At 39.2% G+C, this 20850-nt stretch overlaps 1 protein-coding gene across 5 annotated transcripts in view; it reads left to right on the top strand.

Annotated features, from left to right (window-relative positions):
* mpped2a (metallophosphoesterase domain containing 2a) overlaps window positions 1–20070 on the top strand; it is a 206388-nt gene extending 186318 nt beyond the window's left edge. For 3 of the 5 annotated variants that reach the window (XM_048545581.2, XM_059652114.1, XM_048545582.2), the window contains one exon: window positions 19670–20070. In XM_048545581.2, the coding sequence (XP_048401538.2) occupies window positions 19670–19714 (45 nt within the window). In that variant the 3' untranslated portion in view covers window positions 19715–20070. Of the gene's footprint in view, window positions 1–2859; window positions 7426–19669 lie in introns of those variants that run through there. The other 2 variants (XM_048545583.2, XM_059652113.1) reach the window with 1 other exon arrangement.
* Window positions 20071–20850: the final 780 nt, after the last annotated feature.

Raw genomic sequence — 20850 nt, 5'->3', positions numbered from 1 at the left:
GACTCCACCGTTTACAGGATAGGAACAATGAAAAAGCAATTAAGTCATGCCTTTTGATTTGATAGGAAAGGAACATGTCTCTGGAATTTTACTGTAAGATGATAGCATCGGACACTAGATGGGCATTTGAAAGATTTCAAAATGCTCAGCAAAACAAACTTAAATTTAGAAAAATTGTTTAGTTTATTTTATTTTTATTTCTTTTGTGCAATAACCTTCAGTTTTACGTTAAAACTAAATTTGCAGCCTGGAGTATTTGTGTTTTAGTGAACAACCACCATGCTAAATTTGAAATTCATTTTTGTGATCCACTTATAGCTGGTGAAGTAATGTCAGATTTTTTTATTGCAATACTATACTTTGTTCATAAACATCTTTATGCACGTACACAGGTACTAGCACAGTTCTGTGCAGTCTTTGGATCTGACATTCCTAGCTGTTGCAAAGGCCAAATGCATTTAATTGAATCATAATAATATCGTTAGCAACTCCTTCGTCTGTCCACCTGTCTTTCTCTCTCTTTGGGCTCTGTCTTATCGTTCACTCCTTACTGCACCCACCTCCCTATTTTCTGCATATAAACTGACGTTTTCCCAGCCACCATCTGTTCTGGGAAAAGGTCACCAGACCCAAAACATTAACTCTGTTTTCTCCTTCACAGATGCTGCCAGACCTGCTGAGCTTTTCCAGCAACTTTTTTTTTGGTCATAATAATATCCCTATATTTCTGGTATCATTCTTGTCAATCTGCTCTCCACCCTCTCCATTGTCTCAAAGCCCCTTACACTGTGTGGTGACTAGATCCGTACCCTATTCCAGCCAAAATCTGATTTGAGTTTAGCACAACTTTGACCGTTTGTAATTCTATGTACCAATTGGCTCCAGTATTTTCCTACAAGCCGATAGTGGTCACACTGCAAAGTTACTAGCTGAGATGCTCATTGGGAGACTGGAACGATACTTGAAGATGCTGTATAAATGCACATTCGTTGAGGCAATCACGTACTGATGACTTACAGTGGATGATGTTATTTATCATTGCAGCACTTTAAATAACACGTTGTCTAAGTAGGAATATAGATAACACACAGGGTTAATCTCAGTACATCCATGGATTTATTACCTATGGACTGGAAGTTACGAGAATTCTATAAAGTTTTCAACATGCTGTCTTTTTAGATAATTGGAAAACTGGGAAATTCCTAAAGACTCTGCTTTTTTTTCCCTCTTGAACAGTGTAGGTTAACATTAAATGATTAAAACTAATTAGTGAAGCTCAATGCCCCATTCCACGTTGAGCTACAGTTATCAACTTTAATGCAACAACCCATTGCAAGAATTGCTTTTCTCCATCAGTCTCAGCCACTTTGAAGAATTGCCTTGGTTTCTGAATGTCCGTTTTCACAATCCGTGAGATTTCAGTATGAAACAGGGAAGTCGGCCTATTGGTTGTGCACTTACTTGCAATATGATTGTGACTGATCTCAGCTTCTGCTCCCATTTCCTGACCATTTCATATCTCCGTTGATTCCCTGGGAGAGCAAAAAATCTCTTTTAGTCTTAGTTACATTCAGTGATGGAATATCTACAGCCCTCTGCAGTAGAGAATTCCCAAGATTCACAACCCTTTGAGTGAAAGAAATCCTCCTCATCTCATTCCAAAATGACCCACAGTCCCACATCTTGAGACCATGTCTTCATGTTCTCGATGTCTCAGCCAGAGGAAGCAGGTTCTTGTACCTACCCTGTAAAGCCACTTCAGAATTTTGTTTATTTCAATGAGATCACCTCATATTCTTCAAAGTCTCAGAGAGGGTAGACATAATTTGCTGAGCCGTTCTTCATAGACAAACATTCTCACCATAGGAAACAATCCACTGAATCTTCATTGTAATTCTTCCGAGTGGAATTGTAACCTCATTAAATATGGAGGACAAAATAGTGTGAAGTAGATTTTTATCTTGAAGTGCAGTCAATGTTTGTAGGAAAATCCAAGTGCCCATTTCGCACTTAGCAAGACAGCATCAATAGCAAATGGATTAATCCATAGATTATCTGAATTTTGGTTTGAGAGGGGAATGTTGGCCAGGAAACTGGGTGAACATGCTGTTTCTTATTTGTTTCATGGGATCTTTGTCTCCATGTGACAGGGTAGATATGAGCTTTAGTTTAACCATTTATTAACTTGGCCACGTATCCTACAGTTACGATTAGATTTGATTTATTATTGTCACGTGTACTGAGATACAATGAAAGCTATTATGTTGCATGCTATCCAGATAAATCATACCTTATGTGGGTACATCAGGGTAATAGAACAGCACTCACTCAATATTGAACTGAATCTGTATTATATGTCCAAGTTTCTAGAGTAGGCCTTGATCCTAACTCTTCTGACCAAGGCTGCCTCTGAGCAATTTGAGAGCAACTCTGACGTTCTTTTCATTAAAAAGGGCAAAGGAGATTGAGGACTAGAACACATACAGTTCAAGATGTGTTTCTCTTGTACCATCAACATATATCTACATAGCACCTTTTAACATTGTAAAACATCCTAAGATAACTTACAGGCGTGGTTTGTAAACTAAAATTTGACACCCATAGAGATATGAGGACAAGTGACCAAAAGCGTGGTCAAAGAGGTTAGTTTTAAGAAATATTTTAAAGGAAAAGGGAGTCATGGACAACACCCATTAGCTCTCAGGTACAGAAATTTGAAGTTGCCTACTTTGAACCCATACGGCACTGGGGCACAGTGGGTGTGAAACAGTGTGAGCTCGGGATGCTGGTGTCTGCGCGGGGTAGTGAGTTTGATGTTCCTTTGGAAAGTTAATGCTGCGGTGACCCTCTTCTCCACAGGTTACGGTATTATGACAGATGGCTACACAACATACATAAACGCCTCCACTTGCACAGTCAGCTTCCAGCCAATAAATCCGCCAATTATCTTTGACCTTCCGAACCCACAAGGCTCCTGAGAACTGCTCCTCACACTAAAATGGAGGTTCTATAAACTGCCATTTTTTTTTCTAATGGAAAGCGTGACTTTAAAAGAAAAATAATAATTCTGTTTAAATGTTTTCTCTTGTATGACCTGGTTCTCTTTTTTTTTGTAAAAATGCTGGTACAAATCGTAGCGATTGTGCTGTTAATACAGATTGGTTCTCATAAGATTAATGAAGCTTTGTGACTTTGTAAGAGCTGAACTATGATATTTTGTTTGCATCTGCTGGTTAAACTGTTAAAGAAATAATCGCAGTCATTGAGTGTCAGCTTTTTGGTTTCAGTTCAGTTCAGATTTCTTGGTGTTGGAGGTTTCTGAAGAGGCCAACGTCAACAAAATTTTGAGATGAAAGTGGACAATTGTAACCAAATGAATTCCTTCTGAAACTCCCCCTCCACATGTCCCTACTGATCTGTGCCCCTTCAACAAGTACTGCCAAGCACCCATGTCATGGCCAGTACTAAACTAATGGAGGAAGGAATTTTAGACGGATCAACCCTCACGAAGCTTTGGAATCATCTACAGATTAATGCCACCAGTTTCTCTCGGCCCTCAGTCAAGCCTACCAATTTTCTATTCCCTGTATTCCATTTCTAAAAGTAAGAAAGCCCATAATCTAAATACTTTAATGAAGCTAAAGGTGTCCATTTAATGTGCATGCTTTTGCACAAAGAGTTTGCTTTAATGTTTTAGCTGTATAATGTCATTCCTGGTTAAAGACTTGGCTAGATACAGAAACTGTTCCTATTTACCAATGGACCAGATCGTAGAACACTTAATTTGCTGAATTGACGCCATTCAATAACCCTGTGAATTGGACCATTGGTTATCCCCTTATGAGGCTGCTATATTCCCTGCATGCCGAGTTCTTGTTCTGTGAAGGGCTTTCTGTTTGGTTCATGAGCACAAGCAAGTCATTTCCCAGTGTGAAATGAATCTGAAAAATCAGAGGGTGATTTGTGACCCTTGTACCTAAATGAGATGTTTGTAGTTAGGATTTGTAAGTGGATGGATTAGACCAAGTGGCATGGGAATGTTGATAAGGAGGGAGTAAAGTTACTTTAATTGATCTTCTATACTCTCTATTGTAACAGACAAGAATGATAAATGACCATTAGGCCCATGAAACCTATCCTTACCCAACCAACTGCCTAAACCATTGTCTCAAATTGTTTACCCATAATCCTCACTTTCTTCTGACAGATGGGAGTTACACAAAATGATTTGAATGATCTGCCAATATCTTGCAACTGTTCCAAAGAGGAATGGATCTTACCAAGGACTACGTGCCAAACTATTAGTTCTCGTATTTTTTTATATACTATCTGTAACCAAGTGAGGTTCAACCTCATCATCAAAACAAGGATGCACTACCTCTTTAAGGAGGTTACTTCACCTTCCTAGGCTGTGTCATTATTTCTCAGGAATTTTGTTCTATGATCAGTTTGAGTCCCAATCCCTTCAGCCTGATTTCAATATGGGCCATCCTCGCATGGAGACTCACCAACCCATATATCAGAAGGTCACAAACGTGCTCCCTGGGACAAGTCTGGAATATCCACTTTGAGACACCATCAGAGTTTGGTGAAATCAAACACTTTTGTTTTAATTTGGTGAACTATTTGCTTGCAATTGTCTCGAAAGTTACCACTTGTATGTTCCTTCGCTCTTATGTTGGGTATTATGTTGTGTGCAGCAATTTGTATGATGAAGATCCTACAGCACCACTCCAAGAAGTGTTTAGATGTTCTCTTTGTGCTTTCCTGACCCATATCCCTCAGTAATCAATTCCTCGCATAGTTTGACAGTCATTCAAAGCACAGAAACAGGTCAGTATTGGCATCAGTTCCGTGTCAGTATTTATCCTCCACACAAGGCTCCTTTCAACTTTCTTCATCTGATACCCTCAATTTATTCTCTATTCTGTCTCCCTCATTGTTTACTTCTCCCTTGTAGCTTCCCCTTAATTGCATCTATGCTTTTTGCCTCTACTCCTTGTGATGGTGAGTTCCATATTCTTATTCTGAGTGAAGAGGTTTCTCCTGAATTATGTATTGCTTCTATTGGTGACTGCATTGTATGCATGATCACTTGTTATGGTCTTGCTCCAAGGCCAGAATATTTTCTCCATATCTACCTCACTAATGTTTCTCATAGTCATAAGGAGCTGTACCACGTCACTTCTTCAGTCTTCTCTTCTTTAATTTCAATCTTTCCTGATAGCTACAAGCTCTTAGTTTGAGCAGTGTTCCAGTAAAATCTACTTTGCCAATTCTCCAGTACTCCTATATCCTTCATACAATATACAGCCCAGAATACAGAGTCATTGAGATCCACAACGCGGGAAAAGGCCCTTTAGTCCATCATGTCCACATTGGTCAAAACTAACCAGCTAATGGTTTTAATTGCATTTTCCAGTCCTTGACCCATAGCTTTGTGTGCCTTGGTATCACAAGCCACTACCGTGCTTGTAGACAATGAGTTCCCATCACTCTGAGAGAAAAAAGTTTCCTCACATCTTCAAACCTTCTGCCTAAATTCAAGTGCTCCAAGTCTGTGCTAAGAAAAGTTATATCCAAGTTTAACATAACTTCTCTGCTTTAATTCTATCACTTAGAGCTCCATTGCTTTGATTGCATTTTCCTGGCCTGACTATCCTGTTCCACTATTTTTAGTGATTTGGGTCTCAATACCCACAGATTACAGCACTCCATTTAGATAGTTATAGCTCTGTTCATCTCACATTCATGATCTGTTTATCAGTGGCAGACCCATTTTGCAAGTTTGTTAACATCTTGCCATGTTTTGTCACAGCCCACTGTATATCAATTAGACCAAATCATTAACTTTAGTACCATTCTCAAATTGTGAAATTTGAAACAGGAATCACTTGTCCAGGAGTAGATGTGGGCTGTAGGGAGGATCAGACGCCGTCAGAGGAGCTGTGTCCAGAAGCAAATCGCTTAGGCACACTTCATCGGGAGGAAGAATTTTGATTGAGAAACCCAAAGTTCTGGGAAGTCAGCTAAAATGGCCAGTCTGACCCTGGGGAGGAATCCGGATATGTGCTCACCTTTCTATTTGAACCCCAGTGTTGCTCTGAAGTGCAGTCAAAGGAAGTCATTTTACCATTAAATACCCGTTTTCGGATGCATGCATCAAGCCATATTTTCTTTCAGCACTGTAAGGACCATCAAATGGGACAGAAGTGAGTGGAGGAATGTTCTGTCAGTGTGCAGGGACAATCAGGAAATATTCCCATCATTCCTGAGCTACAGTGACAAGCTGAGCATCTGGGAAGGAATAGTTTTAATTGGATTCAACATTATCCTCCATGTTTCAGTCAAACTGGTAACTTCTGTTCAGGAACAAGTATAAATGACAACATTATGCTTACATCTCTGATTCTCATAGGACTTAACCAAATGCTTCAGAAATTCTCTCACTGACCAATGGATTCTGGCAAGCTGCCGTTCCAGATATTGGGAAACACATATGAGTAGCTTGTTAATGAGAAAAGCAAATGACGGACCGGTCAACCGGTAATATTGATTTGTGATGACATAATGCCGACACTGATTCCTCCTTAATGTGATTGCAGAATTGTGTGCTTCAGGTTCCATCTTGTTTAATCAAAAGCTGCGTCCAGATTTTCCTGTGCAATTGTAAGGAGAGACCTTGTTTGTACATCGATTGAAAATGGAGAAAATCATTTGTTTAATTACCCAAGAAATGTCATTAGGTCATAGAAATCACTTGTTTAAGTACCCAAGAAACATCATTAGGTCATAAAGTCCCTGGAGCCTGCTCTACAAATCAATGAGATTGTGGCTTCACATTTACATCAACTTTATTAGCCTGCATCTTGCACCATTTCCCTTGATTCCCTCAGCTCCCAACTCAATCTTGAGTACGTTTAATGACAACGCATTAACAGCATACTGACGTAGAGAATTCCCAACATTCACAGTCCCTGAATGAAGATGCTTTTCCCATTCTCACTCTCAGGTTAAGGGTTCAGCCATTTAGGACTTCAGAGTTCTACACTCCAAAGCTAAAGGAATACCTCTCCACATCAACCCTTTAAACTCACTAAGAATTTTATGTTTCAATGAAATCACCTCCTGTGCTTCTGGATGCTGGGAAAAATGTATTCATATTCTGCACAGCCTTCTCATTCCAGAACTCAACCCTATGTTTCACCTGTTAGGAGACAAGTGTGTGCTTCATCAGGAACAAGGACTAAAATTGTCCTCCACACTACAGCTTTGCTCCCAGTAATAGGCCATTTGGCATCTGTGGTTCCATGAATGGAGCCTATCCCGTACAAAAGAATTACATTACCGATTCATAAGGAAATAACCACCTGCAGGGAACACAAACAGAAGGTTGCTGGAAAAACTCGGCAGGTCTGGCAGCATCTGTGAAGAAAAATCAGAGTTAACATTTTGGGGCCAGTGACTCTTCCTCAGAACCGGCCCCGAAATGTTAACTCTGATTTTTCTTCGCTAATGCTGCCAGACCTGCTGAGTTTTTCCAGCAACTTCTGTTTGTGTTCCTGATTGACAGCATCTGCAGTTCTTTTGGTTTTTAACTACCCACATGTATTGATTTCAGCACCAAAACAATGGCCATATATTGAGTAAACTTCAACCAAGTTAAAATAAAATGCTGTGGGAAACCCGCACTCTGTTGTTCACAACTGGCAGCCATCCACAAGAAACTAGTATAGCCTAGACATTTGTAATTCAGGTCTGGAATTATAATTTCATTTAGCTGAGACAGCAGCATCTTATATTGTTGCAGTACTTTTGATGTAAGAAAAGCTCCAAAGATCTTCATAAATGACACAAATGCTGATCAGTAGTGAAGGAGATGGCAAATATTCAAAGATCACTGGGGCTTTAAAAAGTGAGAATGTTTAGGAGTGAAATTTTATAGTAGGCATTTTACCCCACTTCTTGAGTTGTTACTTGTCTGCCTCCATTTCCAGACTCTCCCCATCTGCCAAGTTTTGCAACCAGCCGAAGACAGATGCAGACTCTGTAGTTTGACAAAAGTAGGAAATCACTGGAAAAAGAACAACAGCATGTCTACATTGATGGGTGCTTTATAAATTAAGCTCCATACACTGAAATCTTGCTGTCCTCTTCTACAGTTCACAAACCAAGGACATGGATACACCTCACATCCTGCCTTTTCTACCACTTGCCCCACCAGATACCAATAAAGGCACTGTTGAAAGCTTCTTTTCATTTTGCAAGTTTTACAACCTCTGTCTTATGTTCCTAGGAGCAAACTGAAGTCAATAATCTTGGACAATTGCAGCGTAAAGCAGAAAATAGCAATAGTCCAGGAATAAGTAATGTCCTCAATTTTCCTCCTATTAGAAATTGAAGATTTAATCCATTTGCTTGAAAAGTGATGAGTAATTGAGTAAGGGAACAATTGTAAGGGAAGAATTGTTAATAGTTTAGTGCTTCAGTCGTGTGCCTCAATTCCAGTAAAGAACAGACATAGTTTGAATGCAGTACTGTAAGTACATAATAACTATTGAGGTGTAATTTAAAAGTTACTCTGAGACAAGTTGGGTCAAATTCGGATTAATTGAGCTCAAAAGTATCTCTCATTAAGGGTCACAGACCTGAGGTATCCTCGAGCAAACCTCTTTCAAACGCCTAATACGGACACCAGTGGTCAAATGGCCTCTTTCTGTTTAATATCTGGGCTTTCAACTTACTGAACATCACTTTCAGTGTAATTAATCTTGGGCCTGGCAAGGGCAACATTTGTCGTCCATTGTCTCAATGCTATGAGCTATCTTGCCGTGGTCAGTTCAGAGGGTGGTTGAAGTTCTGCAACATTCGTGTGGGACTGGAGTCACATATAAGCCCAGATCATGCAAAGATGACAACCCACAATGCTTCACCGATTTGTGAAACCCTACAATAAATGCACACCTTCACCTTCATTATCGCTTATTTATTCTTGTAACTGCTGGTCTTTTTTTTATTATTGTTTTTTGCACTGTGTATAAAAGCAAGCTCGCTCGCGCACATGAAGAAGAAAAGGTTAATTGCCCAATAACTTGTTTAAAGTTGAGCATTATAAATGCTGGAGGGCTTCTTTTATTTTCTCTTGATTTTCTTCTCTCTGTTGAACGGAAATTAGCGAATAGAGTTCTTTTGTTTCCATAAAATTATTGTGATATTATATATTTAGCAGCCTTTATATCTAAATAAAACTGCAAGATTTTTACTTAAGAGGTTTCTTGTTTTTATTCCCGCAACTCAGTTTAAAAGTTGCCTTCTGTGGACCAGCTGATTTTCACTGAGCTATTCAGAAGTTATCCGCACCTTCGAATGGATAATCTTATTTTTTTCATGATCATATAGCATCACAGCATCAAAGTTTAACTCTTTGTCCCTTCCATCAAACGTAACAGAGTGTGTAAAACTAGGGAACATAGAATAATTTTGCTGTTCTTCACAAGAATGGCTATACCTGCCTTAAATGAGGGTACAATAAAAATTCTGTTTATATATTACTGGGATGAAGGCTTGTCCTGTGAGGAGAGGATTTTTTTTCTGTTCATGGGATGTAGATGTCACTGAATAGGCCAACATTTGTTACCCACAGGACGATTAACATTCATGCTGCTGTGGATCTGGAATCACACATAGACTAGACAAGGAAGGTACTTTTCTTTCCCTAAAGGAAGTTTAGTGAACTAGAAGACTTTTTATAACAATCGACATAGTCGCCATTAAGAACTTTTCGTTGGATTAAGATTTCATCAGCTGTTCAGGTGGGATACAAACCCATGTCCTACCATTCACTTTGGATTCTGAATTACAATCCACTGACATTACCGCCTCCCCCTCTTGGAGGAATAGGTCCTTTGTTATTGGAGTCTCAAAGAATGATGGCAAAAATCTCACCATTAATCAGTTAAATCTCATCATTAGTCAGTTAATGCTCCATTGTGGGAAACTACCTGACAGCGCGTGTCAGTTTGATGCGTTAGCAGCCAAATCTTTGAATGAGGGGCCAGCAAGCCCACCATCCGAGAAAGTCTGCCCGCAGTCTCCAGAAAGGAGGTTCAGCCGACGAGGCCATAAACGAGGAAAAACGTCTTCCCGCAGCTTTTTGTGAATCCTTAGACGTTAGTGGGACAGTGTATACCAAGAGATAGTGATAGTGGTGCCTGGAGCATTGTCAATAAGCTATGACTCAGTGAGTATTAAGACAAACTTTTTATTCACAGGCACCTATGGGACCAGGAGCACGCCAGTTGCTCAAATATTCCAGATAATCAAGAGATAACACATAACTACAATAAACCTTGACCAACCAAAGCTTCAAAACATCATAATGCCTGAAAAAATCTATGTAAAAACATCAACACACCTCCTAAAATAAATGTAAAAACACACACTAAGTAATAGGAATGTAAAGCAGCAGGTATATACATCACTGTTATAATTTACCTATAGCGTAAATACTAAGACATTGCGGTATTTGAGGTACATATTTTTTTCCAGTTTTATCAAGAGTGCCAGTTGAAACAAAGTATGCCGGACTGTGTCAACAGTCTTGCTCCTATTTATTCTGTTCTTGTATGAAGAGGGTGAGTTAACATCATTCTCTTCCTCCAGCCCTACCCCTTCCCTCCTGCAAATTGGCTACTTCAGTGACACAGCAAAATAGAATCCCTGTAGGGAAGCAGGCCATTAAGCCCATTGAGTCCACACCAACCTTCTGAAGTGTATCCCACCTAGGTCACCCCCCCCTTACGCTATCCCTGAAACCATGCATTCCCCATGGCTAATCCATCTAGCTTGAACGTCCCTGGACATGATGGGCAATTTAGCCTGGCCAGACCACCTAACCTGCATATCTTTGGACCTTGCGAGGATACCCACGCAGGCACGGGGAGAATGTGCATGCCCCACACAGATGGCCACCCGGGGTGGAATCAAACCCAGGTACATGGCGCTGTGAGGCAGCACTGCTAACCACTGAGCCACAATGCCACCCCAGTATTCACTTTAAATATGAAAATCAGACTCTAATGTTCTTACCTGGATTCAATCTGCTATTTTAAACCAAGGTGTCCCCATCAGGCCAACTCAATAAGCATTTGGATCAAGAACCAATCTGCTGTGTTTTAATGACATTTGTTTCTGAAATTTCACTGTGCATCTAATATCCTTCCGCAGGACCAAGGAGGAAATCTCCATTGCCCCTAGTATCTCTCTCCTTTGTACTTGCTGCACAAGTTTGAATAAGAAAACAGGAACTTATTTATTATGACAAACTTATCCTCTAACATATGGCAAAAACATTATTAATTAAGATACACCATGCTGTTATGTCTCACAAAATGATGCCTATCAGATCAAAAAAATAATATCTTTATGTAACCAGAGTTACTACATAGCTCCACCATGCCTTCAAGTAACCTTTTTAAAATCTGGTTTATCCTCTGCAACAAAATAGTCCATTTCATTTTTCCAGTTTATATTTTCACATAATATACATATAATCCTTACATATTTCACCCTTGGTGAGATGGAACACCATTTTCAAATGTATTTTATCACAGGGTAAACATGAAATGTATACAATAAAACACATGGAAAAAAATTCATTAACCCTCACTTTTTATACAGGATTTCTGTAAATCCTTGTCATCTTTTCGACTCAAATGTTGAACCAACCCAACATCATTAATTCTTGATAATCTGTCAGCAATTACATTATCTTTTCCAAGGATACAATCAATTCTGACATTATAAAAAGTTGAACTAATAAGCTCCATCGAAATAATCTTGTATTTTGAATCTTCAAAAAGCCAGAGGATATGTTTAGTGTATATTAGTGTATCTTCATGGTCATGACAGACTTTAAGCTTACATTGTTTAAGAGTCAGTAATGATAATAGAGAGGCAGCAGTGATTCAAGAAGGCAGCTCACCACCAGCTTCTCAAGGGTGACAAGTGTTAGGCAATAAATATCGGCACTACCAGTGTCGCCCAAGTTGCATGAGTGAATAAAAAATAATTCAATAGTTTTCTTTTCTACTGAAGAGTACTTCTGTTACTCTTTTAATTCATTATGTTGCAACAAAAGATATCACCCCACTCCCCTCCCCCCAACCCCAAGGTCACTGCATCAGTTGCCATTTTAAAAGTTTTAGTAAAACCAGGGGAATGATCATCTTTTAAGCCATTAGGATTGCTTCAGTTTCTCAAAAGCTACGATGTGGAGTGGGTGGACAAGGTCAGAAATCATATGACACCAGGTTAAAGCACACAAACTTTCGGAGCATAGCCTCTTCATCAGCTGAAGTGAGAAATAAGCACACAGATCACAGAATTTATCAGTAAAAGATCAAAGGGTCACATCACGAATGAGGATGCATTAAACAAACTTACGAAGCTGTGAAATCTTTAATCAGTGGAAAGGTTTTAATTAATTAATATGTATATTGAAATCCCCAAACTTCTTTCAAGTAACTGCCCTGAGAGAACCAAAGGTTTTATCAGTGTAAAAATGAAGTGACGTTTTAGGTCAGACCATGCATGTTAACTGGGATGCCTTGTTTAAAATCTGGTTGTGTTTTGGTTTGGAGTCAGACTGGGTATACTCAGTTACAACAATTATGTGACATTTTGATCTTTTACTGATAAATTCTGTGTTCTATCTGCTTCTTTCTCACTTCATCTGATGAAGGGGCTATGCTCTGACAACTTGTGCTTTCAAACAAACCTATTGGACTATAACCTGGTGTCATATGATTTGTGACCTTCTCAAAAGCTGTTTGACACATTTTTGATCATATTATCTTTGCCTGTCTGTGTAATAAACATGCTACTCGACTAGATTCAATATTAGTTTAGGTGACTGGTTTCCTCCTGAGCTGGTATTTCCAGGCTGACATTATAAGGATGTTGTTTTATTGGTACTTATACCCAACACCTACATCTTGCCTGATTAACATTGTACAGTTAGATGTATCTCTGCAGAATTCCTTGGATTCCCTGTGTAACCTTATGGGCTCTTCCTCTGATCTTCTGTCCTTTAAATATGAAAATATGGTGTATGACTCTCCCAGTATTTCAACATTAGCTGATCAGATTGTAGGAGATTCATTCTTGAATTATCTACCTCTCCTTCTATTTCTCTATCACTATCTGAGTCAACCTCCACTAGACTTACCACGAGACAGACTCTCTCTTTCTTATCTTCCTCCCTCCTGTGACATTGTTTTATCACATTTAATTGATCTTCCTGCAGTCCAGAATATCTACCAGAGAAGTAACTACCTTATATGGAAGCTGAATCTTGTTTTTAGATGTTCACCTTGTTAAAGTAACAACACTAAGACTTTGTTGACTATTTGGAACATTCTAGTTACATAGTGTGCTTGTTTGCTCATTCTTTTACTTTTGCCTGTGAAGTTTTTTAAATGCTCCAGTGCTACTTATATGTTTCTGTGAGTCTCTGAAAATATGGGCGCATACTCCAACATTAAATTTATTTGTCTTGAAAATGTTCTATGGAGTAATTTTAATGGGCCACTTACCTCGTGACTATGAATCGATTCTGATGGACTAAACTCAATAGATCCATTTGGGGAATTTGTGGTGGCAAATAACAAAATCCAGTTCTTTGTCCCAATCCTGTGGGTATTAATGTCAATTTGCTGTAATCATAGTCTTGAGCAACTGAACGTGTGTCTTTCCAAAGCTCCATCTGCTGATGATAGAAGTGGACTTCAATTATTTTATACTTCATCCACCGCCCACATTCAATAGCTGCAATGTGTACCTTCTACAAGACATTTTGCAGAAGGCAATAGCCTCATGGTATTATCGCTGGACTATTAATCCAGAGGCCCAGACAATGTTCTGGGGGTCTAAGATCAAATCCCACCACGGCAGATGATGGAATTTGAATCCAATAAATATCTGGAATTAAGAATCTAGTGATGACAGTGAACCCATTGTCAATTGTCAGAAAAGCCTAATGCCCTTTAGGGAAGGTAACTGCCATCCTTACCCGGTCTGGCCTGCATGTGACTCCAGAACCACAGCAATGTGGTTGACTCTTAACTGCCCTCTAGGTAATTAGGGATGGGCAATAAATGCTGACCTAGTCAGCAATGCCCTCATCCTGCAAACAAATGAAGAAAAGAAATGCAGTTCATTTGGCAGTGCCTTCCAAACCCATGACCACAACTACTTAGAAGGACAATGGAAGTAAATACATGGCAAAACCACCACTTGCAACTGTTTAAAATGTTTTACAGAACTCCCTCTGCGTGTAACACGCTTGTCTGTTGAGTCTGCATTTTCTGTACACCTACATGTTCTGCTGTAAGAATTTCAAATGCTACTCACAATATCTTCTTGCACTGTTTGGGCATTGCCTAAATGATGGACAACCATGAGTTGATGAAGGCTTCTCAACTTCCTCCCCAGAACTCTATTCTTAAGAAAATTAATGGGGAGGTGGCAGAGTCGTGGTAATGCCACTGGGCTGGCAATGCAGAACCCCATGCCAATGTTCAAGGGTATGGATTTGAATCGCACAAAAGCCAGATGGTGAAATTTGAATTCAGTGAAAGATCTGGAAGAAAGAGCTAGTCTAATAGCAACCATGTTTATAAAAACACCATCTGTTTCACTAATGTGCTTTAGGGAAGGAAATCTGCTGTTCTGCCTTATATGTGACTCAACACACCACTCTTAACTGCCCTCTGGACAACTTTGAGTGGATAGTAAATACTGATTTAGCCATCAATGCCACATGGACAAATTATTAAAAACAAACAGAATGCTTTCAACCTTAGATTCAGTGTGAATTGACTGTTAATTCTGGTTCTCTGTTTTTAGCCTCATTTAAAGGAGACATGCTAAACACCAGTTTTGAATTATCCCCATCCTTCAGAAAGTTGGTGACTCTAGCCTTGGCTTCTGGTATGCTGTAATCTCTGCTGAATGATTTTGTTTGCCCGTTGCTCTGATCTTTTTCTTTCTTTATTCATTCACGGGATGAGGGTGTCGCTAGCTTGGCTGCATTTATTGTCTAACCCTAATTGCCCAGGGGGCAGTTAATAGTCAACGACATTGCTGTGGGTCTGGAGTCACATGTATGCCAGACCCGATAAGGATGGCAGTTTCCTTCCCTAAAGGACATTGGTGAACAAGGTAGGGTTTTTTCTTCCAACAATCAACATCATTAGATTCTTAATTACAGATATTTATGGAATTCAAATTGCACCACCTGCCGTGGTGGAATTTGAACCCAAATCCCCCGAACGTTATCTGGGTCTCTGGATTAATAGTCCAGTGATAATACCAGTAGGCCATTGCCTCCCCTATAATGAAAAATATCTGGATCTTGTTTGTGCAACTGTTCCTGAGGCCTCATTTTCAAAAAAAACCTACTGCTTTCCAAAGCAGTATAATTTTTCCTTCCCTTTCTCTCTCTCTTGTCTTCTCGTTACTTTTGAAATTCAAGTTCCAGCCGCTTAAATTCTCCCTCTTTACCTTTCTCCTCTCTCTGAAGTTGAAGTTTATGTCTTCTACATTACAATTTCTTCTGATGTTTTATTTTAATTTTCAATTCCATTTCAACTGCTTTCACTGTCTGTGAATTCTCACTAACCCAAGTGATTCACCATTTGATAAGCATAGAACGCCTTGTATTCTGACCACTTACAAATGCTGTGCCAAGAAGTTAACTATCTGTTTTCTTTTTCAGGAAATTCCACCTTCATCTGCTTTGCCAATTCTACGGCCATGACCTTCATTAGTCTTGCAAATCAATGAGGAATAGTTCTTCTATCTGGAGGATAGTTTTACATGCTTCTCATACCATGTTATTTTACATAACCAACCTTTTATCCTTTACCAGTTCATCATTTTCCACATCTCACTTTGCCATTGCTTAAAGATACTGGCACCAAGCTTCCAAACATTTGTGGGAGACCCTCATGAGGATAGTCCATGGGAAGTCAAGCCTCACTATACTATGAGTTGTCACAAATGTGAAATATGGTCAATTTACTCTCTAGAATGTTGCATTTCTAATTGTGACCACTATCGAAGATAAAGAAACTCTCACCAGGTTTTATCAAGGAAAAACAAAAAAAAAAGTTTTGTTTATTAACAACCTTATCTTCCGGCATGTGGGAAATACAAATTATTAATTTGCACAGAGTCTCATTTACTGATCGATGTGCTCACAAACCTATGCTGATTTTTGGTGTAACATTTCCTCTCCATGTCTTCACCCCCTCCTTATTTCTGTAATCTTTAACAATTCTGTAAAACTCCAAGTCACCTCACCTATTTCTGGGCTTTTGTGATTGTTCCACTTCCACTGCCAAATCCTGCAGCTGCCTGGGCCCTAAGTATCAAATGTACTCCCTAAACCTTTCCACCGCTCCACTTCACTTTCCTGCACGAAAATGTTCCTTAAAAACAAACTTTTGGACCAAATGTTTTGGTCATCTGCCCTTATATATCTCCTTAGTGTCAAATGCTATTTCATACTCACTCCCATCAACTTCCTCACCTTGTTTTAATCACAAAATTACATTGAGACCCTTTCAAAAACTAAGATGACACTCCAATGGAGCATTGAGGGATTGCCACATTAGCAGAGGTGACAATGCAGTAATGTATAGCAGTAGAAGTTAGCCATTCAGCCCATCTTTTCTGCAGCACCATTCAATGAGATCATGGCTGATCTGATCATTTTCAATTCCACTTTTGCTTTATCCCCATAACCTTTAATTCTCTTAATGATTAAAATTCTGTCTGCCCCAGCCTTGAGTATACTTAATGACCCAACCTTGACAGCCCTCTGTGGTGAAGAATTCCACAGACCCGATATGAAATTTTAGCTCTCTGATGAAGGGTCTAGGCCTGAAACGTCAGCTTTTGTGCTCCTGAGATGCTGCTTGGCCTGCTGTGCTCATCCAGCCTCACATTTTATTATCTTGGATTCTCCAGCATCTGCAGTTCCTATTATCTCTGATGAAATTTTAACCGTCTGCTCTCTCAGATGGACTGAAATGGCATAGCACTATTTCAAAGGACACGGAGATCGAATCATGCAAAATAGGAGCAGGAATGGGCAAGTCAGCCCTTCGAGCTTGGTCCACCATTCAATATGATGATGGTTTATTATCCAACCCACTACCTGTTCCCACTTTCTCCCATAACCATTGGTCAGATGCAGTTTTCTGGTCAATATTAACCCCCAACCGTCATCGCAAAACTGAATGATTTTTCTGGGATTATTATATTGCTGTATGTTGGGAGTTTACTATGTGCAATTTGGCTACTGCATTTATGACTCAGCTACACTTCAGACATACTTCTTTAGCTGAAAAGCATTTTGAGACAACTGTGATCATGAAAGATGTTCTTTAAATACAAGTTCTCTTTTTTGTAATTGAAGACACTATAGTAGATAAGTTGCTGTTGAAAAAAGTTAATCATTAAAATTGAAGAAGAAAGGAGATACCTATGAAGATAATGATGGGCTAACTAGAGTCCAATTAGAGTGGTAAGTGGGAATCTTCCCTATCCATATTGTGAAGCTACAGTCCATGGATGGCAACAGCATGTGCTGGGAGAAGCAGCCTCCAGACAGTCGAGTGTCATTTCCAGATCACTTGTCACTCTCTCCCTGTCATTTCCTGTTTTCAGTCATTCCCATTACTCTGCTTAGACAAACAGCTGCTTTTCTGCAAAACTGGAAGCAGGTGTGAAAGCAATGGGTTGTCAAACAAAATTTACTTCAGACTGGAGATTATCTCAGGAATGCCAGGGAGAGATTGGAGCCTTTTGAAACATAAACGCCAGCGAATTACGTTGTTTTTTGTCATCAACTGCTAGTCCTCTCAGTGTATATTGTATTTGTGTTTTGTTGGATAAGATGTTAAATCTGGTCTCTCCAGGGGAAGTAAAAGATTTCTCAGCACATACTATTTCAAAGAAAAATAAGGGACTGGGTTATCCTTGTACTTTGGCCCTCAACCAATATCACTTTTTTTAAAAAATGATCATTTGTCCAATTTATCTATGTGGGATCTTGCTGTGCACACATTTGCTGCTTTTTTATCATTAGGAGAGCACACCGAAAAATTAATTTGTGGACTGTGAAATTGTTGAAGTTTGACGACAGGCATTCCCGTTTGGATCTATCCAGGGCTTTTTCACCTTTCCCTTTCTAGTTTACATGCTCTGAGGTTGGCTGTCAGGATATCTTTGCTATGATATTAAGTCTATGTTGATGATCAAAGGTAGTCCACATGCATGCCAGTGAACATCAACATCACATACTAAGTATAACTATGTATAAGAAATGTTGTGTTTGGATTGAAATACAATCATGCAAATTTATCTTTCCTGATCCGCAGTAGCCATATGACCTCTACCATTAGGCACTCACACCAGACATAGTCACCTTATGAGCACTTCAAAGCAGACACAGTACACATAAGATTGTTGTCTTGTGAGTACAGATATCACTTCAAGAGTAGGAGCTGAGTTTGAGGGTTGAAGTTAGTTATGATCCCAACTGGTATTAATGCTGGACAAGTCAGATCTAAGATTTCAGGCTGAGACTCAGATTCAGATTCTTCACTTGATAGATCATATTTCTCAAAATTTAATGTGATGATCTTTCACTGAAACACTTGTAGGCAATACTGCAGATTTGGTTTTAACAACAAAACAGAAGTTTATTAAGCAATAGAAATAAAGATTCAATAGAATGTACCAAGCTACAGATATTTCTCCTAAAACATGATAAGTGCGTTCTTGTGTGACCTTGCACTATAGAAAATCACCATAGAAAATCACTATACTTTACTGTAGAAAGTTTGTGTAATCTAAACAGCTAACAACTAAACTATTCATCAATCACATTACAGCCAATTCACGTTAACGAAACACACGTTATAGCAGAACTATCTGTATTTACATATAAAACAATTTGAAAGATTTCAAAGCACATGGGAAAATACCATGCCATCCATTCCCAACACCATCACTTTATTGTATTCAAATATTAGGGAGAGTTTCTTTTTCTCTCATATCTATAGGTTTGACTTAAATGTTTATTTCTATTCCTGAACTTGAGAGCTCAATAGTGTTTCCTCTGAATAGCCACATAACTGTGCTTAACTGTGCTTAAATTGTCTTCGCTTCAAATTACCCCTTCAGGGTTCTTACTCAACACTTCCAGTCTGGAATTTCCAAATTAAAACCCTTATTCCGAAGTAATCTGTTTCTTAGCTGTTTTGAAATAACTCAATTTCCAGGAGAAACTTTTCTGACCTCACCTTCAGTGAGGTCCCCTGCGAATTGAAACCAAATGCTTTCCAAACTGTGGGTTTTTCTCCTAAGCAAAATAAAATCACTTCTTGATTCTTTCAAAAACGAGCTCATATTTTTCAATGTTTACTCTTTTTGATCATAAAAATCTGACGATGCAAATTCCCATTATCAGTCCAGGAGCTGCTGCCTGACAGATTAGAGTTTTCTCTATAGGTGCAAGGTTGTTAGAGATCTGTAAAGATGGCAAAACGAAAACATCTCTCTCTGATCCCCTTTCTGTCTGTCTCTGTCTCTAAAGGAGAGGAACAAAAACCAAGAAAGCCTAAAAGAAAAAAAATTCTAACAAGGAATGACTTAGATCCACCAGATTGACTATCAAAGTGGAGAATGATCAATGCTTAATAGACAACAGCATGTCGTCAGTGCGATGAATCAAAGGAAACTGTGGAACAATTTAACCCACCCTTGTGATCTGAACTTTTGATCTTCAGAGTTTTTTCTGTCTACATTTATTCCACTCAAAGTGTCTATATCAAACGATTTATCTTTCGTCTGTCTTAAATGTGACTGAATATGCAAATTTAGGATTTTTCAAGGTGTCAATCGCGCAGCAGTAAGTTAGAAAGGCATTATTTCTCTGTCATTTGTTTAGATTGAATGTGTTTCAATAAATCAAGTTATTGTCTGTACATGATGAACCTGGGGCAAAATCTTCCCAGCTCCAGAATAATGTGAGCCTTGGCAAGAAAGTTGGGAAAATCACATAAGGGAGCCATTGCAGAACTTGTTATTGTTGTCAAGGGTAAATAAAATCTCTTTCTAAATAACATTGAACAGCAAGATGAGATTCTTACTTGTCAGTAGCAAGAGACTCATTGACCTGCATTAGCATGTAATCATTAGTTATTCTTATCTCATGAACATGCAGCTTCTCATTGTACCACCTGCCAAATAAAAACTAGACAGTGACACTTATCAAGATAATAAAATGTGAGGCTGGATGAACACAGCAGGCCCAGCAGCATCTCAGGAGCACAAAAGCTTACCAACATGGAAATCAGACAAGTTACCTGCCAACTCCTGCTCACTGCTTGCTCCTCTGGACCTCTATACTGGATACAGACACCAAGATCTCAGGAATGTCACCATGGAGAGCAATTGCACACACCTCACCATCCACGGACCTTGACACATAGCAGCCTCACAGCATTATCAAGGCACATCTCTAATCTTTTCAGTATGCCTCTGCACATCAATGCTGCATTTTCACCCTTCATTGAAATGCTGCTGCAAAGAGACTCAGTGCCCAGAGACAGCTCATGGATTGGATCAGGTTGCATCTCAGGGCTGTTTGTTTACTCCCCTAAGCACTTACTCATGATGTGCTTGGATGGTCAGCCCATCCCTACATTGCCTTGCTTGTTGCCACTTTGCCACCTCAGGCAGAGCTAAAAGGTAAACCCAGGCAGCTTGTCAGTG

This window comes from Stegostoma tigrinum, chromosome 17 (assembly GCF_030684315.1).
Source record: "Stegostoma tigrinum isolate sSteTig4 chromosome 17, sSteTig4.hap1, whole genome shotgun sequence".
Classification (NCBI taxonomy): domain Eukaryota; kingdom Metazoa; phylum Chordata; class Chondrichthyes; order Orectolobiformes; family Stegostomatidae; genus Stegostoma; species Stegostoma tigrinum.
The sequence above is the reverse complement of the archived record's forward strand: the minus strand, read 5'-3'. Positions and strand labels throughout refer to the sequence as shown.